We start from the raw sequence: 22,392 nt of genomic DNA on the forward strand, positions 1-22,392 counted from the left end.
TAATCTCTTCAAACTCTAAACATTGATCCTGCTAATAACGAAAATGAAAGTGCACGTACGGTCAAAGAACATAAAAAGAAGTAAAGGAGGAAAAATAAAGGAAGGAATAAGAGGGAAGACTGGTCAAAGACTCAGACTGCAGACCAAGTAAAAAGCTGTAAGAAGACAAGACATGGTCACAGTCAACGAATCCAAAGTGCAAAACTCCTCATCCATGTGGGCAGTAAATCTTATTTTTTAACCACCCGATAATCTCCTTATCTACCTCTAGTAATAGCAGGAACACAACAATCACTCACAAGTATTAAAGTAATTTCAAAAACAAGTTTTTGACCTGGAAAACAGTTTTGACTAATCTACTTACACACGTTCTGTTTGCTTTTCATTCATCTACTGCAGTTTCTATAAATAGAGCTTCAACACTTAACATTCAGTAGTTTGTTGCAGGGAAGAGAAATAGGATTATTATCTTTGTATGGTATTTCTTAGCTGTTTTGCATTAAATTTTCAGTCTTTTTAACCTCTTTAAGTGGTCTCTTTGTAGGGTTTTGTTAGTCTGTCGAAACCAATTAATAACCCACCAAACCACACCAAATGCTGCTGCTTTTTTATCTTCTTCACCTTTTGTGTTTCTCCTTCTCTGAGATCTTAGACTAAGCTGTTTCTGCTTTTCTTTCTCCTCCTTCAGCAGAGGTCAGAGGTCCTTCTCTCTCTCTTTTTCTCCGTATGTATTTTCATGTAATTTTCTTTTTCCTTTTGAATTTTCTTCATTGGAAACTGTCTCACTGTTGTTGTCTTTATCCGGGTTTCTTTCTTTGAGTCAGTTAAGCTTGAAAAATGCTTTCTTTATGCAAATCAACCCAGGTTAAAAAAAATTGAATTTTTCAGAAAATGGATTTTGTTCTTGTGAGAAAAAGTTTCAGTCTTTTCTAATTTAGTGGTTTCATGGGTTATTTTTTCTCTTTTTTACTTATTTAAATGCATAGTTTGTTTGATCCTTCATTTTTAAATTTGAACTTTTAGAGATTGTCTTGTCATTGAAGTAATTTGGATTCCATTTGTTTTGTGCTTTGCAGTGGTTGGGTCCTTTTGAAGTTGTATTTTTCACAACTTAGCAATGGGGGAGCAGTTAGGATTGCTAAAAGTTACAGTTGTACTAGGGAGAAGATTGGTTATTAGGGATTTCAAGACTAGCGATCCTTATGTAGTACTCAAGCTGGGCAATCAGGTGATTCTAAGCTCTATGATTCTTTTTTGTTTGTAGTAAGTGGTTGTTCTATGTTTGATGATCATAAATGCACTGGTATTGGTTGCTTTGTGGGACACTATTTTGCTGATGTGATAAACTTCTGAAATCTCAAACAAAGAAAGTTTATGGCTTTGTCCTCTGGGCAACTGAATTTATTGTCTTCCCAAGTAGATGGTTATGGTCATAGGATCCCCAGTCATTACATTGTTGTTGATCTGGTCCCTTTTTGTACTTTTCCCATTTTGTTTCTCTTCTCTGGTCTTTGGTTGAAGTTGGATCAGCCCATTATTTCTTGACTGGTCTGTTTTCTCCTCTTCAGTTTTTGTTTTTTGTTTTATCAATTTGTCGACTTCGTTAAGCTACCGTATTGACTATTTCCTTCCTGTGTCAGACAGCAAAGACCAAGGTTATTAATAGTTGTCTTAATCCAGTTTGGAATGAAGAGCTAAGTTTCTCACTCAGAGAACCTGTTGGAGTTCTAAGTTTGGTGAGTTTCTTTAATTCTTATATGTTTATGCTGCTAATACCGTTATTATGTTCAATTTGCAAAAAGGTAGCTCAATCAAATATGTCCTTTGAAGCAATTCAATTCAATTCTTATATGTTTAGATATGGTTCCATGTGGCCAAAGAATAATGATCCCTAAATACCAAGTTCAAGCTGCAACAAGCAGAAGTCATTCTAAACAGGCTTCCTAGATTCTCACATAGTCATGCCATTGAGAAAAAGAAAAAAACATGGAGTAAGGCTAACAATAATCGATGACTTTTCTTCTTTTCATTCCTAACCAATAGATGGAACTTTTAGCAGTAGTAAAACTGAGATAGTGTCAATCTGAGAGCTGCATTTTCTCTGGGGTTTAATTGCTGATTTATAACTGGTGAAGTAGCTTGAGATGCTAAATGGTAATGTTGTGAATAAAACTTGAGATTTCAATAGCATATGATTAGTTACTTTAACTCATTGCAGGAAGTATTTGATAAAGACCGTTTCAAGGCAGATGACAAGATGGGACATGCTCACCTCAACCTACAACCAATTGCATCTGCAGCTAGATTGAAGCAGTTTGCAAAGGTTTCTTCAGGCGAGACAATTTTAAGGAAGGTTGTTCCTGATACTGACAATTGTCTTGCTCGTGAAAGCTCAATTAGTTGCATAAATGGTGAAGTGGTGCAGAGTGTTTGGTTGAGGCTCTGTGCAGTTGAGTCCGGGGAGATAGAACTAAAGATCAAGTTAATTGATCCTCCTGTTGCTTCTTCAAAGTAGTGCAAATCTAAGATAGATTGTCATAGGAGTAGGGTTTTGACGACGTCAGGGGATAAGGGAAATGCATCTGTAGTAGACTCTTTCCTTGATATAACCCCTTTAGATCGATGTATCAAATAGATTTTCAATGTAGCATAACCTGAGAGGAAGTACTGAATGTCTTGCCAGGCAAACTGGTTGTTTTGGTCGTGTGTTTTGAAATAGTTTTTCAAGTGTGATGAATGCAGTTCAGAGAGGCATCCGTTTGTGGCTTGCATGGAATTTTGTTGAGTTCTTTAACCTTGAGGTGATTGCATTTCCCATTTCATTCTTTGTGATCAGGATCTGCCATTGCTCAATCTAAACATTTCAGACATAAACCATGTATAGTTGAAATCCCTATACCAAGCAACACCTTTTCTTTTGACTCATAGCCCAAACCTATATATACATGGGGCAAGGCACTTGTTCAACTGCTTGGGACACTTTCTGATCAAGACATGAGAAGTTTTGGGATCTAACAGCTCTTGCATGTCCTTCTAAAACTGGGAAGCATGTTGCTGCAAATACTGATTATTGGGGCACAAGTTTCTAACTACATGCGTGAGAGTGGATTGTTTTCTTGACTCTTTAATCCACAAGTGTGCTCCTTTGAAAATTATAAAAATTAAAAAAAAAAAGTGTGTTTTGACCCATAATCTTGAATCGGCTAATCTTTGGATAAGTGAAATGATTTTGTTATAATTATTTTTATTAAAAAAAATTATTTTAAATTTTGTTTTTAAAAAAACACAATTGAAATTTTGATTAGTTTATAGATTAATACGTGTCAACTGATATGTTTAATTTAAAATTTAATCAGAATTTTATTCTAAAAATTGATCGATAAACTAAATCAAGTTTAATAATACTCATTATAACTGATAAGAACGTATTTGAGAGTGTAGTTGTAATTGTTTTGGAAAATATTTTTCACTCAAATATATATTAAAATAATATTTTTTTAAAAAAATTATTTTTGATATTAATATATTAAAATGATCTAAAAAGATTAAAAAAGTATTAATTCATTTTTAAAAATATTTTTAAAACAAAAAAGAGTTTTTAAAATTAAATGTAGAATGGAAAATTTTATTTAATTTTAATTATGACGAGGTGGTCAAATAATACTGGTAAGTGGTAACTCTTAGCTGATAAAAAAAGAAGAAGGAAAAGGGTCATCTATAAATAAAATAAAATGTTCTCAGTAAAAAGAGAGGAAAAAAGAAGAAGCAGCTTTTACCATTCAAAACGACCCGACCCATTTGTCCTCTCAACCCGACAACCTTACCGCTACAAAGAATGAAAATGCGTGTTGTTAGCGGTTGAACCGACCCTTGTAGTTTTTCCGTTGCAAAAGATGTACTTCAACAAGTTTAAGAAACCTGAAAACGAAGAGGTCAAAGAAGAAAGTGGAAGGGGTAAACAAAGCATCGATCTTGGAAATGGTAGTGAAGTTGTTTACATTCAAAGGTTTATAGGATTTGAGAAATCGTGGGAATTCTTTGATTATCTCAACAAACATATCCCTTGGATTCGACCCACCATTCGTGTCTTCGGTCGGCAATGCCTCCAGGTGAAAAGGGTTCTCTCTTTTTGTTAGTTTTTTTTTATAAAGTCTCGATTTTTTGTTTTGGATGTAATGGTGATGCCAAGTTACTGAATTTATGAAGTTGGTTTTGTTGAAAAGATCAAAGTTGATTGCTTTGTCCAAATCTTGTATATGATTCATTGTTATAGAAGATCAGTAGTTGTTTTGCATCTATTTCTTAGTACTTTTTAAGATTCAAGAGTTGTTTAAAAGTAACTGCATTGTTGTGTGATGTAGGGTGTGGTTCGATTTGTGTTATTATGAGTTTAGAAATTATGTAGATGAAATCTATGAGCACTATCATGTGGGTGGCCTTAGGATCGTCGATTTATCAGTTCTATACGAGTTGGGTGATCTAATTTATCATATTTCGGGTGCAAAGAGTGCAATTTTTTTTTTTTGGGGGGGGGGGGGGGTGTGGTTGGAATTTGTTTGCTCTTTCTGATTGGGTGTACTTCTCTGCAGCCTAGAGATACATGTTATGTTGCAAGTCCAGGATTGCCAGAATTAGTGTACAGTGGATACAAGCCACATGCCAACTCTTGGGATGATTTCCCTCCAATCAAGGACCTCTTGGATATGGTTAGAATGCTTGAATCGATTGTTGATTTTAAGGTACTTGTTTACTTCGATGACATCTAATGTTTTTTGCTTGTATCCTGAAGGTCCTTGAAGCTCTTCCTGGGAGTAAATTTAACAGCCTGCTCTTGAATAAGTATAAAGGTGGCAATGACAATGTTGGTTGGCATGCTGATGATGAGAAGCTTTATGGACCTACTCCTGAAATTGCTTCGGTTTCCTTTGGATGTGAACGTGAATTCTTGTTGAAGAAGAGACCTATGAAATCATCCCAAGGTTCTACTAATCATGTGTCCTTTTCACCTTTCTTTTTGTTGGTATGTTCAAGGTGTTTTAATTTTCGGGTTGGCTTGGAGGATTGAATGAAAATGTGTGGAGGATGGATGATGTTCAACCCACAGGGATATAGAAAATCACCGCTCTATTGAAGAAGAACAAGGATTTAAACTCACAAATTCTAAGGATATAGAAAAATCACCACCTTAGAAATTAGAGTTTGGGATAGCTCACCACTCAATGGAGTCCACTATAGAGATATAGAACCAAAACACAAGCTTAACCAGCTCAATTTGATTTTACTCAATAACAAATCTCTGCCGTGTGCACTTGATTCATGGGTTACATTTAAAGACGAAGAAAAATGTTAGCCACATGAAGTTTAAGTGACTCATTACTGGTATGGTAGAAACTTGGTCCTATGCTACAATAATATTTTGACAAACGAGGAAAAGGAAGAATACGTTAGGGTGGCTGGGAGATAGGCTGGCTAATGTAATATTGTAGGATAGCTATGAGATATCTTAGGTTGGGCTAAATTATTTGATAGGGTGGCTGAGGATGACATAGCGTTTGGTTTGCTTGACATTCTTGACTTTACATGGATGAGTTTTCATCTCCCGAGTTGGTCTGCTCAAATGGTTTTGTTATATTGACTGAGGAATTTAATCACCTCAACCATTTTTACATAGATGCTAGCATCTGCTACCAGCACCTTCTCCATGTGTTAAAAACAACATGTAGTTTCATACAGTTTCTCATGGTTCTTTTATAATTACCAACATTGATTCTATTATTTTGTTTTTGGAATAATTGGTAGAAAGAAGATTGGATGATGAACCTACTAGCAAGAGACTAAAGAAGAGCAGCCGTTTTGATCAGCATTCATTCATATTGAAGCATGGATCACTATTGGTGATGAAAGGTTACACGCAAAGGGATTGGCTTCACTCAGTGCCTAAGCGTGCAAAAGCAGAGGCTACTCGGATTAACCTTACATTCCGGCATGTTGTTGTCTGACAAGGCCTTGGAAGGAGGATATTTGGTCATTTGGTGCCTGCTGCTTATCGTAACCCCTCAGTTCTCACTGAACTTTTTCCTGCTCAATAGCTACATTTTGCGATCAAGAAGAGAAAGGAATCATTGGCTTGTTTTGACGCAAATATAAGAGATCCAAGCTTATCAGTTACCTGATACCTCAAAACTAGGAACCAGCTAGTGCTATAAAGTTACCACTTGTTACTGGGCACAGGCCTCTAATTTTGACAAGAGATGAATGTATTTTGTAGTATAGTTTCTCTGGCATCGCCCCTTTTGAATCTAATCATGGATTTCTATTGTATTGCATCATTGATCTAGTCATGTGTCTTTTTGATGATTTTTAACATAATTTGACTTCAGATCCTTGACAGCAATTTAATAACTATTGATATAGCATGGCGATTGTGTATTTGATAGCTTTTTTCCCTAAAACAAGATTCAAGTCTTTATGGTTATGCTCCAAAATGTAGCCTTCCAAACTTGTCATTTAGTCGATCCAGAAAATATGAATTAACATTGTTTCGATCGATATGAGCCAATCCACCAGGTCTGGGGACCGAATCGAAACTTATCCAATGGATGGAGGGGTATCTATAGTTTGCCCTAATATTACTTTTTTTTTTCTTTTTTTTCTTTTTTGGAGGGAGAGACGTATTACGCATTCCAAGGTAGAATGGCTAACCGTTAAATTAAACAAACGAAACAAAAAGCGACGCCAATGGTTCTCGCTGTCTTTCTAAAATCTTTCAAGGAGACTGCTGACCCCTCCCATCATTTTCTCCTGATCCATTTCTCTCGTCTTTCAAGCGAATTCTTTGAACTGCTTCTATGGCTTCTTCAGATTCTATAAAGCCACGAGGTCCTATCTTCTTCTTGTTCTTGTTCTTGTTCTTTTAATTTCATTTATGTATATTTTGTTCGGTTCTTTTTGTTGTTAGTTATAGCTGAATTGTTGTGTTTTTTTCATGTGGGAACAGATGTTTGCATTGTGGGTGTTGCTCGCACACCTATGGGAGGATTTCTTGGTTCTCTTTCTTCTTTCTCCGCTACAAAGCTTGGTTCCATTGCTATTCAATGTAAACATTTCTCATCTTTTAGTGATATATGGATCGTTTCTTTGATGTTCAATGATTTCTACTATCAAACTTGGTGTGAATTTTACTTTGTTATGGGTTACTAGGTGCTCTTCAAAGGGCAAACATCGATCCATCGCTTGTGCAAGAAGTGTTCTTTGGCAATGTTCTTAGTGCTAATTTAGGACAAGCTCCTGCTAGACAAGCTGCTTTAGGTGCTGGTATTCCTAATTCAGTCATTTGCACTACTATCAATAAAGTTTGTGCTTCTGGGATGAAAGGTAAGATTCTTTACGTGCTAGAGGTTTGGTATTTTTTTCAGCTTCTGGTGATGAATTGATAATTTGGGAAGATTGTTAGTTTCCATGAGTTTGTTGTTTGATCATGTCCTTTTTTGGTTCTCAGCAACTATGCTTGCAGCACAGACAATACAATTGGGTATCAATGATGTTGTTGTGGCTGGTGGGATGGAAAGCATGTCTAATGCTCCTAAGTATCTAGCAGATGCAAGGTTTGGTTTTGTGTCACTCGTTGGACTTTCGATCACGTTGTTTTGCTGCTTTTGTGATTTTCAATATTCATGGTCTTGTGAGAAGGGTTGTGCTTGTGAATTTAGAGGGTTTCTTATAAATGGTAAGTTTTCATATTTTAACAAGAGGAAAATGGCAAGTTACTAGTGGTAATTGAGCTACTATAGTGCTTTCAATTGTGTTCTGATTGGGCGTGAACTTAGTTAGGTGGGATCAAGTCTGGTTATTTCGTACTCCAAGATCATCTTTTGGAACTTCAAGTCTACTGTTTTGATACTTTATATGAAACCAAACCCTCTGTAACATAAAAATTTTGTTTTGTTGAGCAACCTACATGTCCAATACTTTGCATTGGTTATGTTTGCTGCTTGCTGCTTGGTTGTTGCTATTGCTAATCCAGTCAGTTGTTTATTAATGTTTGTATTTGTCCATGTCTACCTGATGGTTAGAATATCTCGTTATTCATTCTTACCCTATTTTCTAAACAGAAAAGGGTCTCGATTAGGACATGATACTATTGTTGATGGCATGATGAAAGATGGGCTGTGGGATGTTTATAATGACTTTGGAATGGGAGTTTGTGCAGAAATATGTGCAGATCAGCATAGTATAACAAGGGATGATCAGGTATACTAGTAGTATAGCATTCTGTATGCTTAAATTTTTCTTGTGTTTTTCACCCTACAAGTATGCCACTTAAATCCCCTTTTTTCACATTTGAACCTTTTTATTTGGTGATGTCAGAACTCCTCCCTTGTAACATGTATCCAAACAACACAGTTTTCAAAACGAGAATTTTTCTTATGATTTAGTAGATGTATGTTTCACTCTTTGAGTTTGTTAATGTTTTGGCTGTTTCTATCCATGCTTTATTACAGGATTCTTATGCTATTCAAAGTTTTGAGCGGGGGATTGCTGCGCAAAATAGTGGTCACTTTTCCTGGGAAGTAGTTCCGGTGTGATTCTTAATTCTGATATGATCTGTCTCAATCTGCTTTCTGTATATGCCAAACATTAATTGATTTGTACTACATGCAGGTTGAAGTTTCTGGGGGAAGAGGGAAGCCGTCCACCATTGTTGACAAAGATGATGGATTGGGAAAGGTAAATAGAGTGGTTGCACATCTAGCTTAGATTTTATGCATGTTTTTCTTCTCAATTGAATACCAAAATAGATTCTAGATGGGAGTGTTCAAGTCCAATTGTTTTTTGTAAGATGAGCCAATTCTCTTTTCAGAATGAAGATATTTGCCTTTAAGTGTTTGTAAATTTGATCCCAGCAGTGCTGTAGCAATATGTAAAGCACAAATATAAGTATTTGGCTTTATTTCTTGTTGCGTTGAGCTCATGAAGGCTATCAGCTTCAGTTTTTCCAGATATTATAGATAGTTACCTATTGTACCATCCATTCCAATCATTTCCAAAATGAAGATACCCGTTATCAAGTTAAAAATTTTGTTTTAAATGAAAAGCCAATTTATTCTGTTTCTCTTTTCACATGTCTCTTCCTAGTTTGATGCTGCAAAACTTAGGAAGCTTAGACCGAGTTTCAAGGAGAATGGTGGCTCTGTTACTGCTGGCAATGCTTCTAGCATAAGGTTCTCTCTCACGCCCTTGTCCTTGGAGAATTGTCTTAGATCATTGTAGATGCATCAAGATTAGCAGAATTTACCAAGAAAGTTATGAATGCGTCTGGCTTCCTAAACTAGAACTCACCCATGAATGAAATCCTTCGCCCTCTATAACTATAGAACATCAACTCAAGTGCTAGCTGACTCTTTTTTATGTAATAAAACATTGCTAGCCAAAGCTGGTTTAGGTTTATATGCCTTTTACCTTCTCAGCAAAATCAATGGTCACATGTTTTAAGTTCATCACCCATGCATAATGGAATCAATTATGTACCCATGATCATTTTGGTGTCAAAGCACTTCTTTTGTCATTTCATTATTGGCTGGTGCTGTTATGATTAACAGTGATGGTGCTGCTGCACTAGTGCTAATGAGTGGGGAGAAGGCATTAAAGCTCGGGTTGCAAGTAATTGCAAAGATAAGAGGATATGCTGATGCTGCTCAGGTAGTTTAAAGAATGTTTGTGTTTTCTTGGGCTTGGCAGAGCACAACTTCAAATAACGTAGTGCTGAAATAACATTGTCTTGGCAGGCCCCTGAGTTATTTACAACTGCACCAGCCCTTGCAATACCAAAAGCTATTTCAAACGCTGGTTTGGAGGCTTCTCAGATTGATTTCTATGAAATAAATGAAGCCTTTTCTGTAAGTAGCCATGCCTTCACCTTCATACCACCATTGTCTTATTGAAGTAGCTATTTGCTGGTTACATGTTGCTATCTTCTCTGCAGGTTGTGGCTCTTGCCAATCAAAAATTGCTTGGTCTTAATCCTGTGAGTTACAAACTAATTCCACCCTTTATTGCTTATTTGTCAGTGCATTCTAGTTCTAAATTTGGGGGCTATTTAGGATGTTCTATTCAGTTATTCATCATTTATTTTCGTTTTGCTGAAGTATTGTGATGGTTATGAGTGCAGCAAAAAGTTAATGCTCATGGTGGAGCTGTATCTTTGGGACATCCACTAGGATGCAGTGGGGCTCGTATCTTGGTCACGCTGCTAGGGGTAACTTATATAGTGGCTCTGGGTTTTTTGTTTTTTTGTTTCTCATGGCCTCTCTGAACACTGTTGTGTAATCTATCTCTCTCTCAACCCACACTTGTGTATGTTTGGATTTTCTGTAGGCTACAAAGTTAGTCTCTAATTTTCTTCTGTCTAGAGTTTGTTTTTTTTTTTAAACTCTCTTTACCTGCCCAGTGCCTGAAACCATTTCGGAGAGGAAGCCAGTTGCTTGGATGGGTTGAAGATGCATTAAAATTGTTTCCTTTTACATACCTTTTGTTTCGTTCATTCAGAATCCAAATTAAGGTGTGCAATTATATTGCAGGTACTAAAACATAAGAATGGGAAGTATGGAGTTGGTGGCATCTGCAATGGGGGAGGAGGGGCATCTGCCCTGGTCCTTGAACTCATGTAAGCCCTCTACATTTGGTGAGGAAAATGAATGTTCTATTCAGTTTTGTGATATCTTTTTGTCTTAGTTCTTGGCTCATTTCAAATTCTGATCAAGTATCTTAAATATAAAGCACCATGAAACACTTTGACCAATTGTTTCGGTTCATCACTGATTCCAGAATGGAAAAGGTGATCCCACCCTCCCAGGGCTTGAATTATTAAGAATTTTCAGTGGTTCACAAATACACTTTTGCATCTTGTAGGCAAGTTGCAAGGGCTGGACCTTCTTCGCTATGACATAGATTTTGTTCATCTCACATCATCATACAGTTGTGCAATTCAGAACTTTTTTTTCCAATGTAACTTCACTTGAATAAGGTGTATCAAAATCTCAAGTCTTTCAGTTAAAATGCTATATAGCATTGGTGTTTGTTTATTGAAACCCCTACCCAAACATGTGGTAAACAAATGTGTTTCAATACTGCCATACATGGATTCTCAACCATATGGAAATTTCTCTATGGAATTACTACTTGGTAAGCTTTTATTTGTGTGTAGAAACTATGTATGTCGTCATAGTTCTACAAATGCATAGTCGAGCAGTTTATACTTGGGTTTGAAGAAGGGTACACTGTTTTTAGTACAAGGCTATTGAACAAGCCAAGAGTGAAACAATGATTGACTTGTATGTTACTGAATAGGGCATCCTGCCGCTGTCCTTTCGAAAGAAGAGTCCTTGGTATATTGGTAGATTGATCAAAACTAAGAGCCCACATAGAATTATCTGCAGTGCCAATAGGTCAAGAACCTTACTTTCAACATCCATAATCAGCATCTTTATACCACCAACAAAACTGAACATGTTGAGCAGTGCCAGTGTTGCTAAAATGTTAAACATTGGTGATGAAACACCAAACTCCATTTTTTCTTTCTCATATCTCTCGGAAACATCCTCTTCAGCCACCTTTGCAGTGATCACAAAGGTAGAGGTGCTGAATCCCAACAACTTTCTGATAGCGTCAAAGAAGCCAAATAAATGGGAAGTTGTTCTTTTGAACACCCACATTCTTTGACCATTCCACCAACCTTGAATTGTGCCACCACTCCAAACAAATTCTACGAGGCCATATGTACGGTTGGCAAAGATGGCATATGTGAATGATTGGATCCAGGGGCTTGATAACTGAAAGAGCAAGATGATTCAGCAAGTAGTTGAGTGGAAAATTTAGAAAATCATGACATGTTAAGAATAGATAAAGATGATGATGGTGATAGTGTGAAAGATTCAAGGATGACAATGAGGAGCAGGGTGACGATGCACCTTGATATGTAGATTGAAATTTGCTGTATCCTTAAGCCTGGTTTATTGTTGAAATTTGTCTTGGCTAAGATAAGAGGATCGGTTGTTTTAGCTGATGAATTGAAAGGTTCATACCTTCGGAAATAAGGAGATGCTCCTGAGCAGGCAAAGGGGCGGCACAACAAGATAGTACAGCACAGCAAACCAGCTGGTAGCCCATAGCAAGTAGATACAGTATGAAAGTTGAAGTTTTAGGGGTATCCTTTTGTGTCCTAACAGGAAGGGGCTGTGCCTTGTTATCAAAATTTGAAAATCACCTTCAGACCATCTCTTGTGCTGAACCAATGTCTGCAATAGTGTTGTAGGAGCTAGTCCCAAGAAACCCTTTCTTTCAGGAATGAAGTACATCGATCTCCAACCTTTACATTGTACAGAGAGTCCTGTGATTACATCCTCCACTGGACAGCCATATTTCAAACCCATCTGTGAAATTGCAACTTTAGTCATTGCCATTAATTTGTGCATGTAAGAGTGTTCTTTGTGAGTGCTTGCTTGTGTTTGAGAGAGAGAAAGATACCTCCTTTCCCCATTCGGTATTCGCTTCGTAGGTACAACTAGCAAGAATTCTGCATACTTCTTCCAGGACTCCAGGACTTTCTTTAACCTTCCTATCATTCACTTCCTTCCAGTCTACCTTATTTTCATTGCTGTACCTCCTCCCAAAAAGAGCCTCTCGCCTGTGAAAGCACCCGGTACCGATATATAGAGGCCCTCCATTCGCATCTAATCCTGGAAAGTCCACCTAGATAGCCAGTTATGGATAGCAGCACAGAATCCATAGAACCTTTGTTAGTGTCTATTTCCTCATTCAACTATTTAAAAAATCAGGAGTGCTTGACAAATGCATACCTCCATTTCTATAATCAATGAATTGCAGTAAATATCATTCTTTGTGATGTTCTCAAACGCCTGTGGATACTGTATATATCCAATCTCACGACCCTTCACTTCATCCATGAAAAAGCATAATGCATCTCTTACCGAGTATGAATTATTCGAGTACATGTCACAGTCAACGTTGAGGATAATCGGACTGTTGCTTATCCTCGAAGACACCCTTATCTAGTTAGCAATATTGTCAAACACGGTTAGTTTTTATGCCTACAATGTTACAGATACATGGACGAAGATAAATGCATAAAATAAATTTATTTTTAGATCAGTGTTGGAAGAACAAGAGAACATGTATTTTTTGTCTTGATTGTCCCGTTTCTTCTGTCTTGTGAAAGTAACAAAGCACTATTTAAGTAATGGCTTGATAGAACACTATATATGGACTGTTTACCAGTGCATTCATGGCTCCTGCTTTAAAATTGTGAGGATATTGAGGTCTCTTTTCACGAGCCAAATATACCAAAGTTGGCAAAGGTTGTCCTTCATTGTCCATAGCCTGAGGGTCTCTTCCATCTATCAGAATCTACAAAACAAGTCAACTCTATCAACCTAAGGTATTTCATGCGTCGACGTACTCATTATGGGACTAGAAACGATGAAGATGAAGTACTTCAAGGATGGTTTGGTGATCTCGTCGACTTGAGATGAAATTCCACTCGCGAAATCCCTTGTGTTCTTTGCGAATTTCCTCTGGAACTTTGCCTAGCTTTGTGGTTGCTTCAATCTGGTACTTCATGTCTATGTATAGTTTCTGTAATTAAGAAAGCAGAGCTCAATTGTAATCAAAATTGAAAGAACTAAAAAATAAAATAAAACAAATCAACCTAGATGATATGTTCCGACAAAAAAGAGAGAGCTGGATCAATGAAGTCATTAACTTGGATTAAAGTTATTAAATCTCGCTTGGTTAGTAACTCGGATCATGAGTGAATTAACTCGAGTAAATTCAAGATGATATCGTTTCAAGATTAAAAAAATAATGTTATTTTGATATTTTTTCTAAAATCAAATCAAGTTTTGATTAGATCGTAGATTAATTATTCTAGATTTGACTATAGAAACTTTCATTTAGTTTAATTTAAAATCCAACTCAAGGAAGGTTTCAATTTAACAAATCATTGGATTGGACCAAATTAAGTTTAGTAGCACCATCTTAGATTTATATGTTTGAGAAATTAAAGTATTAAGAATGAATATATTAAAAAAAATACTTGAAATTAAAGATTTCAAAATATACAGGATTTATTAGATTAGTAAGATTATGATCTAATGATTCATAATTTTGTTAAAGTTTTTTCTTGTTATTTATAATCTTTGTATTAGGCCGCTCGCCAAATTTCTAATCTTAACCATATCTCAATAGTAGTGTTTCCTGACTATACCTTATAATAACAATAATAAAGGGAAAAGGTTGAGAACATATTGAATTACCCCTGGTATAATCAATTTGTTTTTATCCTCCAAGCTTTGTGGGAAGATAACACAACTCCCCATTCGTCCAATTGATTTAAGGTGATGGAAGAGTTACAGAGCAAGCTTGACTTTTGATTCCGACATGGGAAATAATTGTCACAACAGCAGGAGTGGGTCACCACCGCAATTTCTGGTGGATAACAATAGTTTCATCTCCTCAGGCTCCAAGCACAACCTCACATACATCTGCTAGAATTGTCTGCTTTCAAGATGGAAGTGGACCTCAACTTAACAAGATGGACAAATCTCTTGTCTTGTTTTGGACCACTCCTCCAATTGCAAGGAATTAAGCTAGACTAGACCAAACCATGTGGGACATGGGGAAATGTTTACGTGCAGTTACAAAATGATTTCTGTTTTAAGATAGCAACAAAACGCTAATGATCTCCTCTCGTTTATGAGTAGTAAGCACCTTTCACTTTCTTAACTCTTATTAATTACCGATCCATGCCGTGTTAATCAGCTTTAATTACTTGAAGCGTTCAGGGTTGATTTACAGATTTCTCATTATGAAACACGACACTATAAACTGTTAAAAAAAGAGGGCATGAAATCTACGATGTTTACCTTGACAAACAACCACTCTTTGGCCTTGTTAGGATCATCTAGTGGCTCAAGAGCTGTCCGAAAGTAGGCCTCTGGTGATCTTGGTTGTATCTTCAACTTCTTGCAAAATGGTAGCCAGTGTTTTGAGAATCTTGATGCCTCTAACATTGCATAAAAGGTCAAGTCTGAGCCACCATCGTCCGATAGATAGACACTTAGCTTCTCCGGTGGGTAATCGTAGGCCATCATAGACAAGACCGTGTTGATAACCATAGTTGGTGGCTCAATTTCTGGGTCTGCTGTGCACACAAATATGTCCACCCCTGGTAAATCCTTCTCGTACCTATCAAGTAGTTCATAATCATTATAACCAAAGTGTCTAGCTTGGATAGAGTAAAGCACATACAGTGAAAATGGAAACATTTAAAACCTCTGGGAGAGCCTGTCCTCGAAAGTGTAACGATAAATGGGGTTCCATCGAACAAGTTGAGTGATAAACCAGTAAAAACTGAACCATAGCTCTGCGAAGAACATTCCAATCCAACTCCATATTTCTACTGCTCCTTCAACTGGCAAGTAACTCACTCTATACACCAGTATCATGCAAATAGCAACACATATTGTAAGCACGTATAGTTTGAACAGAAGCCTTCCTCTTGATACCCTTGTTTCAAAGAGTGGAAGATATTCATTTTTTCCCATCTCTTTCGCAATCTCTCTCTCTCTCTCACACACACACCGAGAGATTATGAAAGATCAAGCATATATAGAAGCAGAAAAGACAAGTGAGTCTGATGTTTAAGGCTCAGATTGACACACATGTTTGGTTTAAAGTATGGTTAAGAAATTAGAGAAATCTCTAGAAAATAAATATATTAAAAATTTTATACACCTTATTTACTTGATGCAAAAAAATACTATAACTTCTGTGGAATTGAGACTTTCATAATTTTTGTGCATTAAAAAGCTTACCAGCCAAGCTTATTTTAGATTGTGGCATCGCAGTATGTTTTTGCATAGGGGTTGGAAACTGTAAGTTTTGTGGAAATGACATTTTTACAACTTTTGTGCTTTAAAAAGCTTGCCGGTTTCTAAAAATATATATGTTTCATACCAAAAAAATCTGTTACAAAAAGATAAATAACAAATAATTTTTACAGAGAAGAGATATTATTGTTGAAGCTATGGCACCGAAGCTGGAACAACGTTACTAAACTGCAGATTTTTTTTATTCGCTTTCACCACTGTTTTTTCCTCTTACAATTCCAGAACTTTCAGCCCTCTTTATACATACTAAATCAACAATGCTAGCATTACACTTGGTAACTTTAATCACCACTTAAACTAACTCCAGTTACATTAACTTAACACAAATCAAACTAGCTAAGGTCAAGATTAAAGAGCTGTCATATTAACCCCAGCATAGCTTACCTTGATGAACAACCACTCTTTGGTCTTGACAGGGTCATCCAGTGGTTCAATCTGAAAATAGGCCTCGGGTGATCTTGGTTCTACGTTGAACTTCTTGCAAAACGGTAGCCAATACTTTGGGAACCTTGATGCCTCTAGAATTGCATAAAAGGTCAATTCTGAGACACCATCATCCGACAGATAAACGCTCAGCTTCTCTGGTGGATAATCATAGGCCATCATTGATAAGACCGTGTTGATCACCATGATTGGTGGCTCCATTTCTGGGTCTGCAGTACACACAAATATGTCTACCCTTGGCAAATCCTTCTCATACCTGTCAAGTAGTTCACAATATTTAACGTAGTTCGGCAAAACCGCCTACATCCACGGGAGAGAGTCCATATTATTTAGAGATAGAGAAAGGATTACAACACAATACATAGAGGAGGATGATCACTTCACTCAACTCAACTCCCAGCTCTCTTGCTGCATTTGCAGCCCTTCACTTTCTCTCTACACTCTTCACATTCTCACAACTCTCATCTCTTTTTACTCTCAAACGTATGCCTCTATTTATAGGCATCCATGACAGCTCCTCTTGCTCTTTTGTCAACAATGGTGGCCACCAACTGCAACTCACCTTCAACAATGGTGGCTGCCAATAGTCAATGGTTGGTGCCGTCCATTTGCTGCACATGCAATGACAACAACCCAACAATCGCCCCCTTTGCCATTCATGTCACGACCCAAGTCCTGGATCCATGACCGGCACATAGTCAAGGTTTCATATCTATGCGAACCCAAACTTATACACAAACTTATCCTAACTCAATCAGAGTTCAACGCAGCATTAATAACAAAATCAACTTCATAATATAATTATCTTAATACAATAGTTTATATAAGTTCAGAGTTTTGAAGCACTAACTAGACATAAAGGAAAGGTACAAAGTACAATAAAAAAGCAGGTTCTGAAGGTCCAACAAAATGACCTGCTATCAAGCTATAAGCCTGAAAAGAATAATAATGAGAGGGTGAGTTCAACAACTCAGTGAGTAGATAACGTTCAATATACATACACGAGGTAATAAAACAATGAGAAATATATATACAAGTATGGCTTTAGGTTCTTATAGGAAGGTTTCTCAAATAGGGCATAACAAGAAGATCAAATGGTAAAGTTTGTCAGAAAATCAAAATGCAATGAGCATGAGGCTCCGTACTGTGGGATGATCAGTCCACACAGGTTGGTGACTCCCCCGACCAACTAGGGTTCAGATACGATGTGCACAAAGACTAACACTACCTTGTTAGCATGGGTATTCTGACTGACATACCATAGATTCATACTCATAATCTAACAAAGATATTCATATCTCAAAGCTCAACTCATGACATCAATCAAATAAGGAGCTATCAATTCAGAAGTCAATTCAAAATATATGTTGGTTCATATCAAGAATTCAGATTCAATAATTGATCATGCTTTATCATAACAAGGATAACAATCAACATATATATTATCAAGAAGCATGATTCAATTCATATTAACAAATCAAATATTTATACTATTTCTCATGCATATGGAAAATTATCCACTTACCTGACTCGAAAGCAACAAAACTCAAAGCTGATATCGAAGAAAATCCTACTGACGTCCCGCCGGTAGAATATCAGGATTATCTGAATATAAAGGAGACATATTTAAGAATGACTCAAAAGAATATATATAACCTATTTAATACACTTATCTAAGGGTGTATTCCATAACCCTAAATGTTTTTGAACTAACTAGTTATCTTTCCTAAAAACCCAACATTTAATGGTTTTCCCGAAATCTAATCCATAATAAAACAATTAATAAAATTGGTAATAATTCACTAAATAACCCTCAATTATTCATCAAACCAATCTGAAAAGGGTAATATTACAGCTAGGGACTAATCTGTAATTTATCATATTCTTAAGGGTTAAATTGCAACTTTTGTCAAATTGGAGGACCAAACTAAAATTTATCATAAATCCATGAATATACTGAAATTATGTCCATAATTCATCCTCATTTCTGTCCAGATCATCTCATTATACTCCAGGGACCATTCTGGAATTTTATCAAATTTTTAGGGTCAAATTGTAATTTTTGTCAAATTGGAGGACCAAATTGAAAGTGTTAAATTCTCTTATCTATACAGTAATTATGTCCATAATTCATATGTTATTCTGTTCAGAATCTCGTAATATTCTCCAGGGACCAATTTACAATTTTCCAAAGTTCGGGGACTAAACTGTAATTTTTGCAAATTGAGGGACCAAATTGAATTTTCGTCATCTTCAACCTCCAATCCAGAATTTTAACAGAAACCTACTGTTCTCCCCTGATTTTTAACTCAACATTCACCATTCAACAAAACTATAACTCAAAATCATCACAATCTTCTATAATCAACTAAATCATCAATTAATCACAACAATCAACCCCTAACATTCAATTTAATTCATCAATTAAACTCAAAACACAAATTTCATAACCCTAACATTTATCAAAACTGAAATTAAAGCTAAAGAAAACATATTATACACATTAAAGCATAATCTTACCCCTTTTTACTTATTTCCTCCAACTCCTTTTCTTTTTCCCTTATTTTCCCCTATTTTCTCTTCTTCTTCTTGTTCCTCCCTTCTCCCTTCTCTCTCACGGTTTTTCACTCAAAATATTCTTTCTTATGTTTATCTAATTACTACAATACCCTTATTTATTTATACTCCAACTTTTAAGCCTCCAAGGGCTTTATTGTATTTTCCTACTCATTAATTCAAAACATTACAATTCATGTGGGGCAACTGTCCTCTTGCTTCTTCAGCACAGGCTTGCATTTTGCAACTCTTCTAAGCTTATCATTCCGAGAGCGTCTGTGGCATAGTTTAGAGGTACTCGCCACACCTTTCAATCACCAGAGTCACCAAAGCACACATTTTCTCACATAAAATGATCACTACAACCAGATGGTTTGCCACTTCACATCTGAAGAGTGTTAACGCTTGTCTCTAGGATAACATTCCCCTTTGAGTGTATCAATCATGCTCGGTCCGGAATGATTCATCAAGCCTTACATCAAGGCTTACAACACCCCCTCAAACGAAAATTTCTATTTCCAAGTGCGACAATCATTATCTGAGTATCTCAATATGATCATGAGCTTACCAATCTTCCAAGAGTCTACTCATCTAGGAGTTGCGTCTGCCCTCTTTTCCACCCTAGGAACCACGCCTTACTACTCCGTGAGTCTTTCGCTCTTAGTCTCAAGAGTCCAGGTAGCTTTCCACCTTTACCTATGGGGACAACCCATTAAAGGTTGATCCATATATGTCTTGATACTGAGTATTACAATGCTTTCATCGAGCTCACCACCTTGACAAGAGTCAACTTGTTCTCGGAACCTGCGCATGCCCTCTACTCTTTCATAGCAGCCGCGTCTTAATGCTCCACAAGTCATCCACTTATTGTCCAAGGCAAATGTCTTCTAGCTCATTGATCTTTAGCATGGGGGCAATATCCATGAAAGTCAATCCTGTATTTGTCTCTATACTCATCATAGCCACTTCATTGGCTATCCATCTGTCCACTCATATCTAGCAATCACATTGGGGTTGTTCTGAACTTGGGCTCCTATCATGGCCCATACACCTTCTCTAAGGTGTCTTCGCCCGTTGTCATGGGCGGTCTGAACTGGGCTCATATCGTGGCCCATACACCTTCTCTAAGGTGTCTTCGCTTGTTGTCATGAGGCGATCTGATATGGGGCTCTTCTCATAGCCCTCACACCTTCTCCAAGGTGTCTTTGCCCGTTGACATAGGGCGGTCTGAAATGGGGCTCCTATTATGGCCCTCACACACCTTCCATCTAAGATGTTTTCGCCTTTCATAGGCGGTCGCATCCTCCTTCAGCTGAGATGCTTCAAAGTGGCTCCAAAAGTCTCTACCACCATGTAGACTATGGGAGATCACTGCCACTGATTACATAGAAAGAGAAACTTGCGGTATACTCCTCGCAATCCTCCACCTCGATTTCTATGTTTGGAGCTTCTACGCCTTTCTGTTTAACAGCTCCACCTACACCAACTCTCTTTGGTGTCTTCGCCTTTTATCATAGGCGGTCACCTTTTATCACAGGCGTTTGCACCCCCTCAATTAAGTGCTTCTACAACAGCTCTATTTCCATCCTTGCATGTATTGGAAAGGTCTTTGTCTGTTGTCTTCATCAAAAGCATAAGAGACTTCCTATTGTATAAACTCTAACAGTCTCTGCTTTGAGCTTCATCTGGGAACACTTCTTCTCCTTGCACCTGTTGTCTCATTATAGTACCTCCTACGGGTACTCCTGCACAATCTTCGTGTGCCCTCATGCAATTTTTGTTCTCCAAATTTTTCCTTATTCCTTGCTTATGTTTGACAGCAGCTCATCCTGTCATAATACCTGTCCAAGTCAAAATAGGATGCCAATCTTTATCCCCTTGTTGTATTTCTCTTCCATTATCAGGGTCTTCATCAATTCTCCCATCGAGAAATCACAGTCACCGAATCTAACTTCTTTGGAGAAATCACCACTCCATCAGATCTTTGAACATACGGAACCCAACTGTTCCCATTGTGCCGTCATCCTACTAGTCTTCAACCGTTTCATTACAAACTACTATATATACAAAAATAATACTGTATGGATAATCCTTCCACTAAGCAAGTTCCCAGGAAAGATTGGAGGGGTCACACTGGTCCCGCTTAAAACCCAATCTCCTAGCCAAAACTTCTTAGGCCATATATATCCATCGTACTGTCTTTCCGTATATACAACCATTTGCTAGCTTTATTGCGGCTTTCCTTTACAAGTGATCTGGAATATACTGGTTTAATACATGATTTCTCAACATCTGACGAGACTACTAGTGCTTAGATTCCTCAAGATTGGTCTTTGTCAATTTTCACTTTACACCTCTAATTGTCTACATGATCGGGTGTCCACAGTGTCTCAATTTTTCCTTCCCTCAAGGAAATTAAAATTCTAACTAATCAATTCAGCACATGTAATTGGGTAAACATGTGAGTCTTCTTCTTCTTCATCTTCATCGACCACCATGATGACCTTTAGATGCCTCTTGATCGAGCAATCTCTCTTTAATAATTCACCACCACCACTTTCGGTCATAAATCTCAATGATCAAACCATACCATTGAATCCAGAACGATCAAATTAGCTGGAAACAAGTCTGAAATTGTCCAAATCGCATTTCAGATGGCTAAGATTTGATCAAAACAATTCTGGCCTGATGAACGGCCCAGATTCAATCTCAAATTCGGTTGCACATAGACTCCGCTGCACAAAATCTTATCCCTCGGCTCAGCTCAACTCAGCTCGGCTCACGGCTGATGACGTGGCAGGTGGGACCCACTATGATGACGTGTCAAATGACTGGACACTGACATGGCATGCCAACTTGGCATGCTGACGCCATGATGACGTCATCCTTATCCGGGTCTGGCACGTGGGTCGGGTCACCTAGTATTCGGGTCAGGTCAGCCCATCCGGGCGAAGAAGACGCGTGCGCGTGGCCCGTGTCTGTGCGCGTGGGCAGTCACCCCGCATGCACGTGATGGCGCATGCGGACATTTCCGACGTTCGATTTCGACGCGGTTTTCAACAGTGGCTTCCTCTCTTCCTCATCTACACAGTGGTATGGTCAAAACATAATTTTGACAACTTTCATTTTTTAGCAAAATCAAACATTCCTTTAAACCATGTGCTCTGATACCAGTTGTTGGGGAATTCTGACCGGTGATGTACTGATAATTGCTCAAATGGAGGGTAAGCACACTGAGACACAATATTTAACGTGGTTCAGCAAAACCGCCTACATCCACGGAGAGAGTCCATATTATTTAGAGATAGAGAAAGGATTACAACACAATACATGGAGGAGGAGGATTACTTCACTCAAACTCAACTCCCAGCTCTATTGCTGCACTTGCAGCTGCTGCAATGGCAGTAAGGCTGCTGCCATTGCAGCC

At 37.5% G+C, this 22,392-nt stretch overlaps 5 protein-coding genes and 1 long non-coding RNA gene across 13 annotated transcripts; 3 read left to right on the plus strand and 3 right to left on the minus strand.

The window, feature by feature from the left end:
* The first annotated feature begins 286 nt into the window (after nt 1-286).
* On the plus strand, nt 287-2,776 carry LOC133688581 (protein C2-DOMAIN ABA-RELATED 11-like). 5 transcript variants are annotated; one of them, XM_062108108.1, is made up of 4 exons: nt 287-309; nt 1,077-1,228; nt 1,641-1,736; nt 2,219-2,776. In XM_062108108.1, the coding sequence occupies exons 2-4, from the start codon at nt 1,118-1,120 to the stop codon at nt 2,513-2,515; spliced, it is 504 nt and encodes a 167-aa protein (XP_061964092.1). In that variant the 5' UTR covers nt 287-309; nt 1,077-1,117; the 3' UTR covers nt 2,516-2,776. The 5 variants fall into 5 exon arrangements, with proteins under 5 accessions (XP_061964092.1, XP_061964090.1, XP_061964089.1 ...); XM_062108106.1 differs by lacking the exon at nt 287-309 and adding an exon at nt 316-724; XM_062108105.1 differs by lacking the exon at nt 287-309 and adding an exon at nt 316-700.
* Nucleotides 2,777-3,737: 961 nt separating this feature from the next.
* LOC133689127 (DNA oxidative demethylase ALKBH2) lies at nt 3,738-6,369 on the plus strand. Its single transcript, XM_062108884.1, has 4 exons — nt 3,738-4,109; nt 4,590-4,706; nt 4,790-4,979; nt 5,800-6,369. Exons 1-4 carry the CDS (start codon nt 3,894-3,896, stop codon nt 5,997-5,999), a joined length of 723 nt encoding a protein of 240 aa, XP_061964868.1. The 5' UTR covers nt 3,738-3,893; the 3' UTR covers nt 6,000-6,369.
* A 332-nt stretch (nt 6,370-6,701) lies between these two features.
* LOC133689126 (acetyl-CoA acetyltransferase 2-like) lies at nt 6,702-11,185 on the plus strand. 4 transcript variants are annotated; one of them, XM_062108880.1, is made up of 14 exons: nt 6,703-6,879; nt 6,998-7,096; nt 7,201-7,374; nt 7,499-7,604; nt 8,112-8,250; nt 8,502-8,579; nt 8,662-8,727; nt 9,136-9,221; nt 9,600-9,699; nt 9,786-9,896; nt 9,983-10,024; nt 10,169-10,255; nt 10,578-10,681; nt 10,909-11,185. In XM_062108880.1, exons 1-13 carry the CDS (start codon nt 6,849-6,851, stop codon nt 10,665-10,667), a joined length of 1,209 nt encoding a protein of 402 aa, XP_061964864.1. In that variant the 5' UTR covers nt 6,703-6,848; the 3' UTR covers nt 10,668-10,681; nt 10,909-11,185. The 4 variants fall into 4 exon arrangements, with proteins under 4 accessions (XP_061964866.1, XP_061964865.1, XP_061964864.1 ...); XM_062108879.1 differs by having other exon boundaries at nt 6,704-6,879; nt 10,578-10,663; XM_062108882.1 differs by lacking the exon at nt 10,169-10,255 and having other exon boundaries at nt 6,702-6,879.
* On the minus strand, nt 11,159-15,668 carry LOC133689125 (cellulose synthase-like protein E6). Its single transcript, XM_062108878.1, has 8 exons — nt 15,349-15,668; nt 14,940-15,261; nt 13,510-13,650; nt 13,291-13,422; nt 12,855-13,067; nt 12,523-12,747; nt 12,081-12,428; nt 11,159-11,828 (listed from the first exon to the last, which is right to left on the minus strand). Exons 1-8 carry the CDS (start codon nt 15,618-15,620, stop codon nt 11,283-11,285), a joined length of 2,199 nt encoding a protein of 732 aa, XP_061964862.1. The 5' UTR covers nt 15,621-15,668; the 3' UTR covers nt 11,159-11,282.
* Nucleotides 15,669-16,313: 645 nt separating this feature from the next.
* Nucleotides 16,314-17,105, minus strand: LOC133689525 (cellulose synthase-like protein E6). Its single transcript, XM_062109383.1, has 2 exons — nt 17,011-17,105; nt 16,314-16,665 (listed from the first exon to the last, which is right to left on the minus strand). The coding sequence occupies exons 1-2, from the start codon at nt 17,103-17,105 to the stop codon at nt 16,314-16,316; spliced, it is 447 nt and encodes a 148-aa protein (XP_061965367.1).
* A 137-nt stretch (nt 17,106-17,242) lies between these two features.
* LOC133688229 (uncharacterized) lies at nt 17,243-19,029 on the minus strand. Its single transcript, XR_009841121.1, has 3 exons — nt 18,930-19,029; nt 17,935-18,014; nt 17,243-17,342 (listed from the first exon to the last, which is right to left on the minus strand). It is a non-coding gene; the product is annotated as an uncharacterized LOC133688229 (long non-coding RNA).
* Nucleotides 19,030-22,392: the final 3,363 nt, after the last annotated feature.

Source organism: Populus nigra, chromosome 3 (genome assembly GCF_951802175.1).
Source record: "Populus nigra chromosome 3, ddPopNigr1.1, whole genome shotgun sequence".
NCBI classification, from domain to species: Eukaryota; Viridiplantae; Streptophyta; class Magnoliopsida; order Malpighiales; family Salicaceae; genus Populus; species Populus nigra.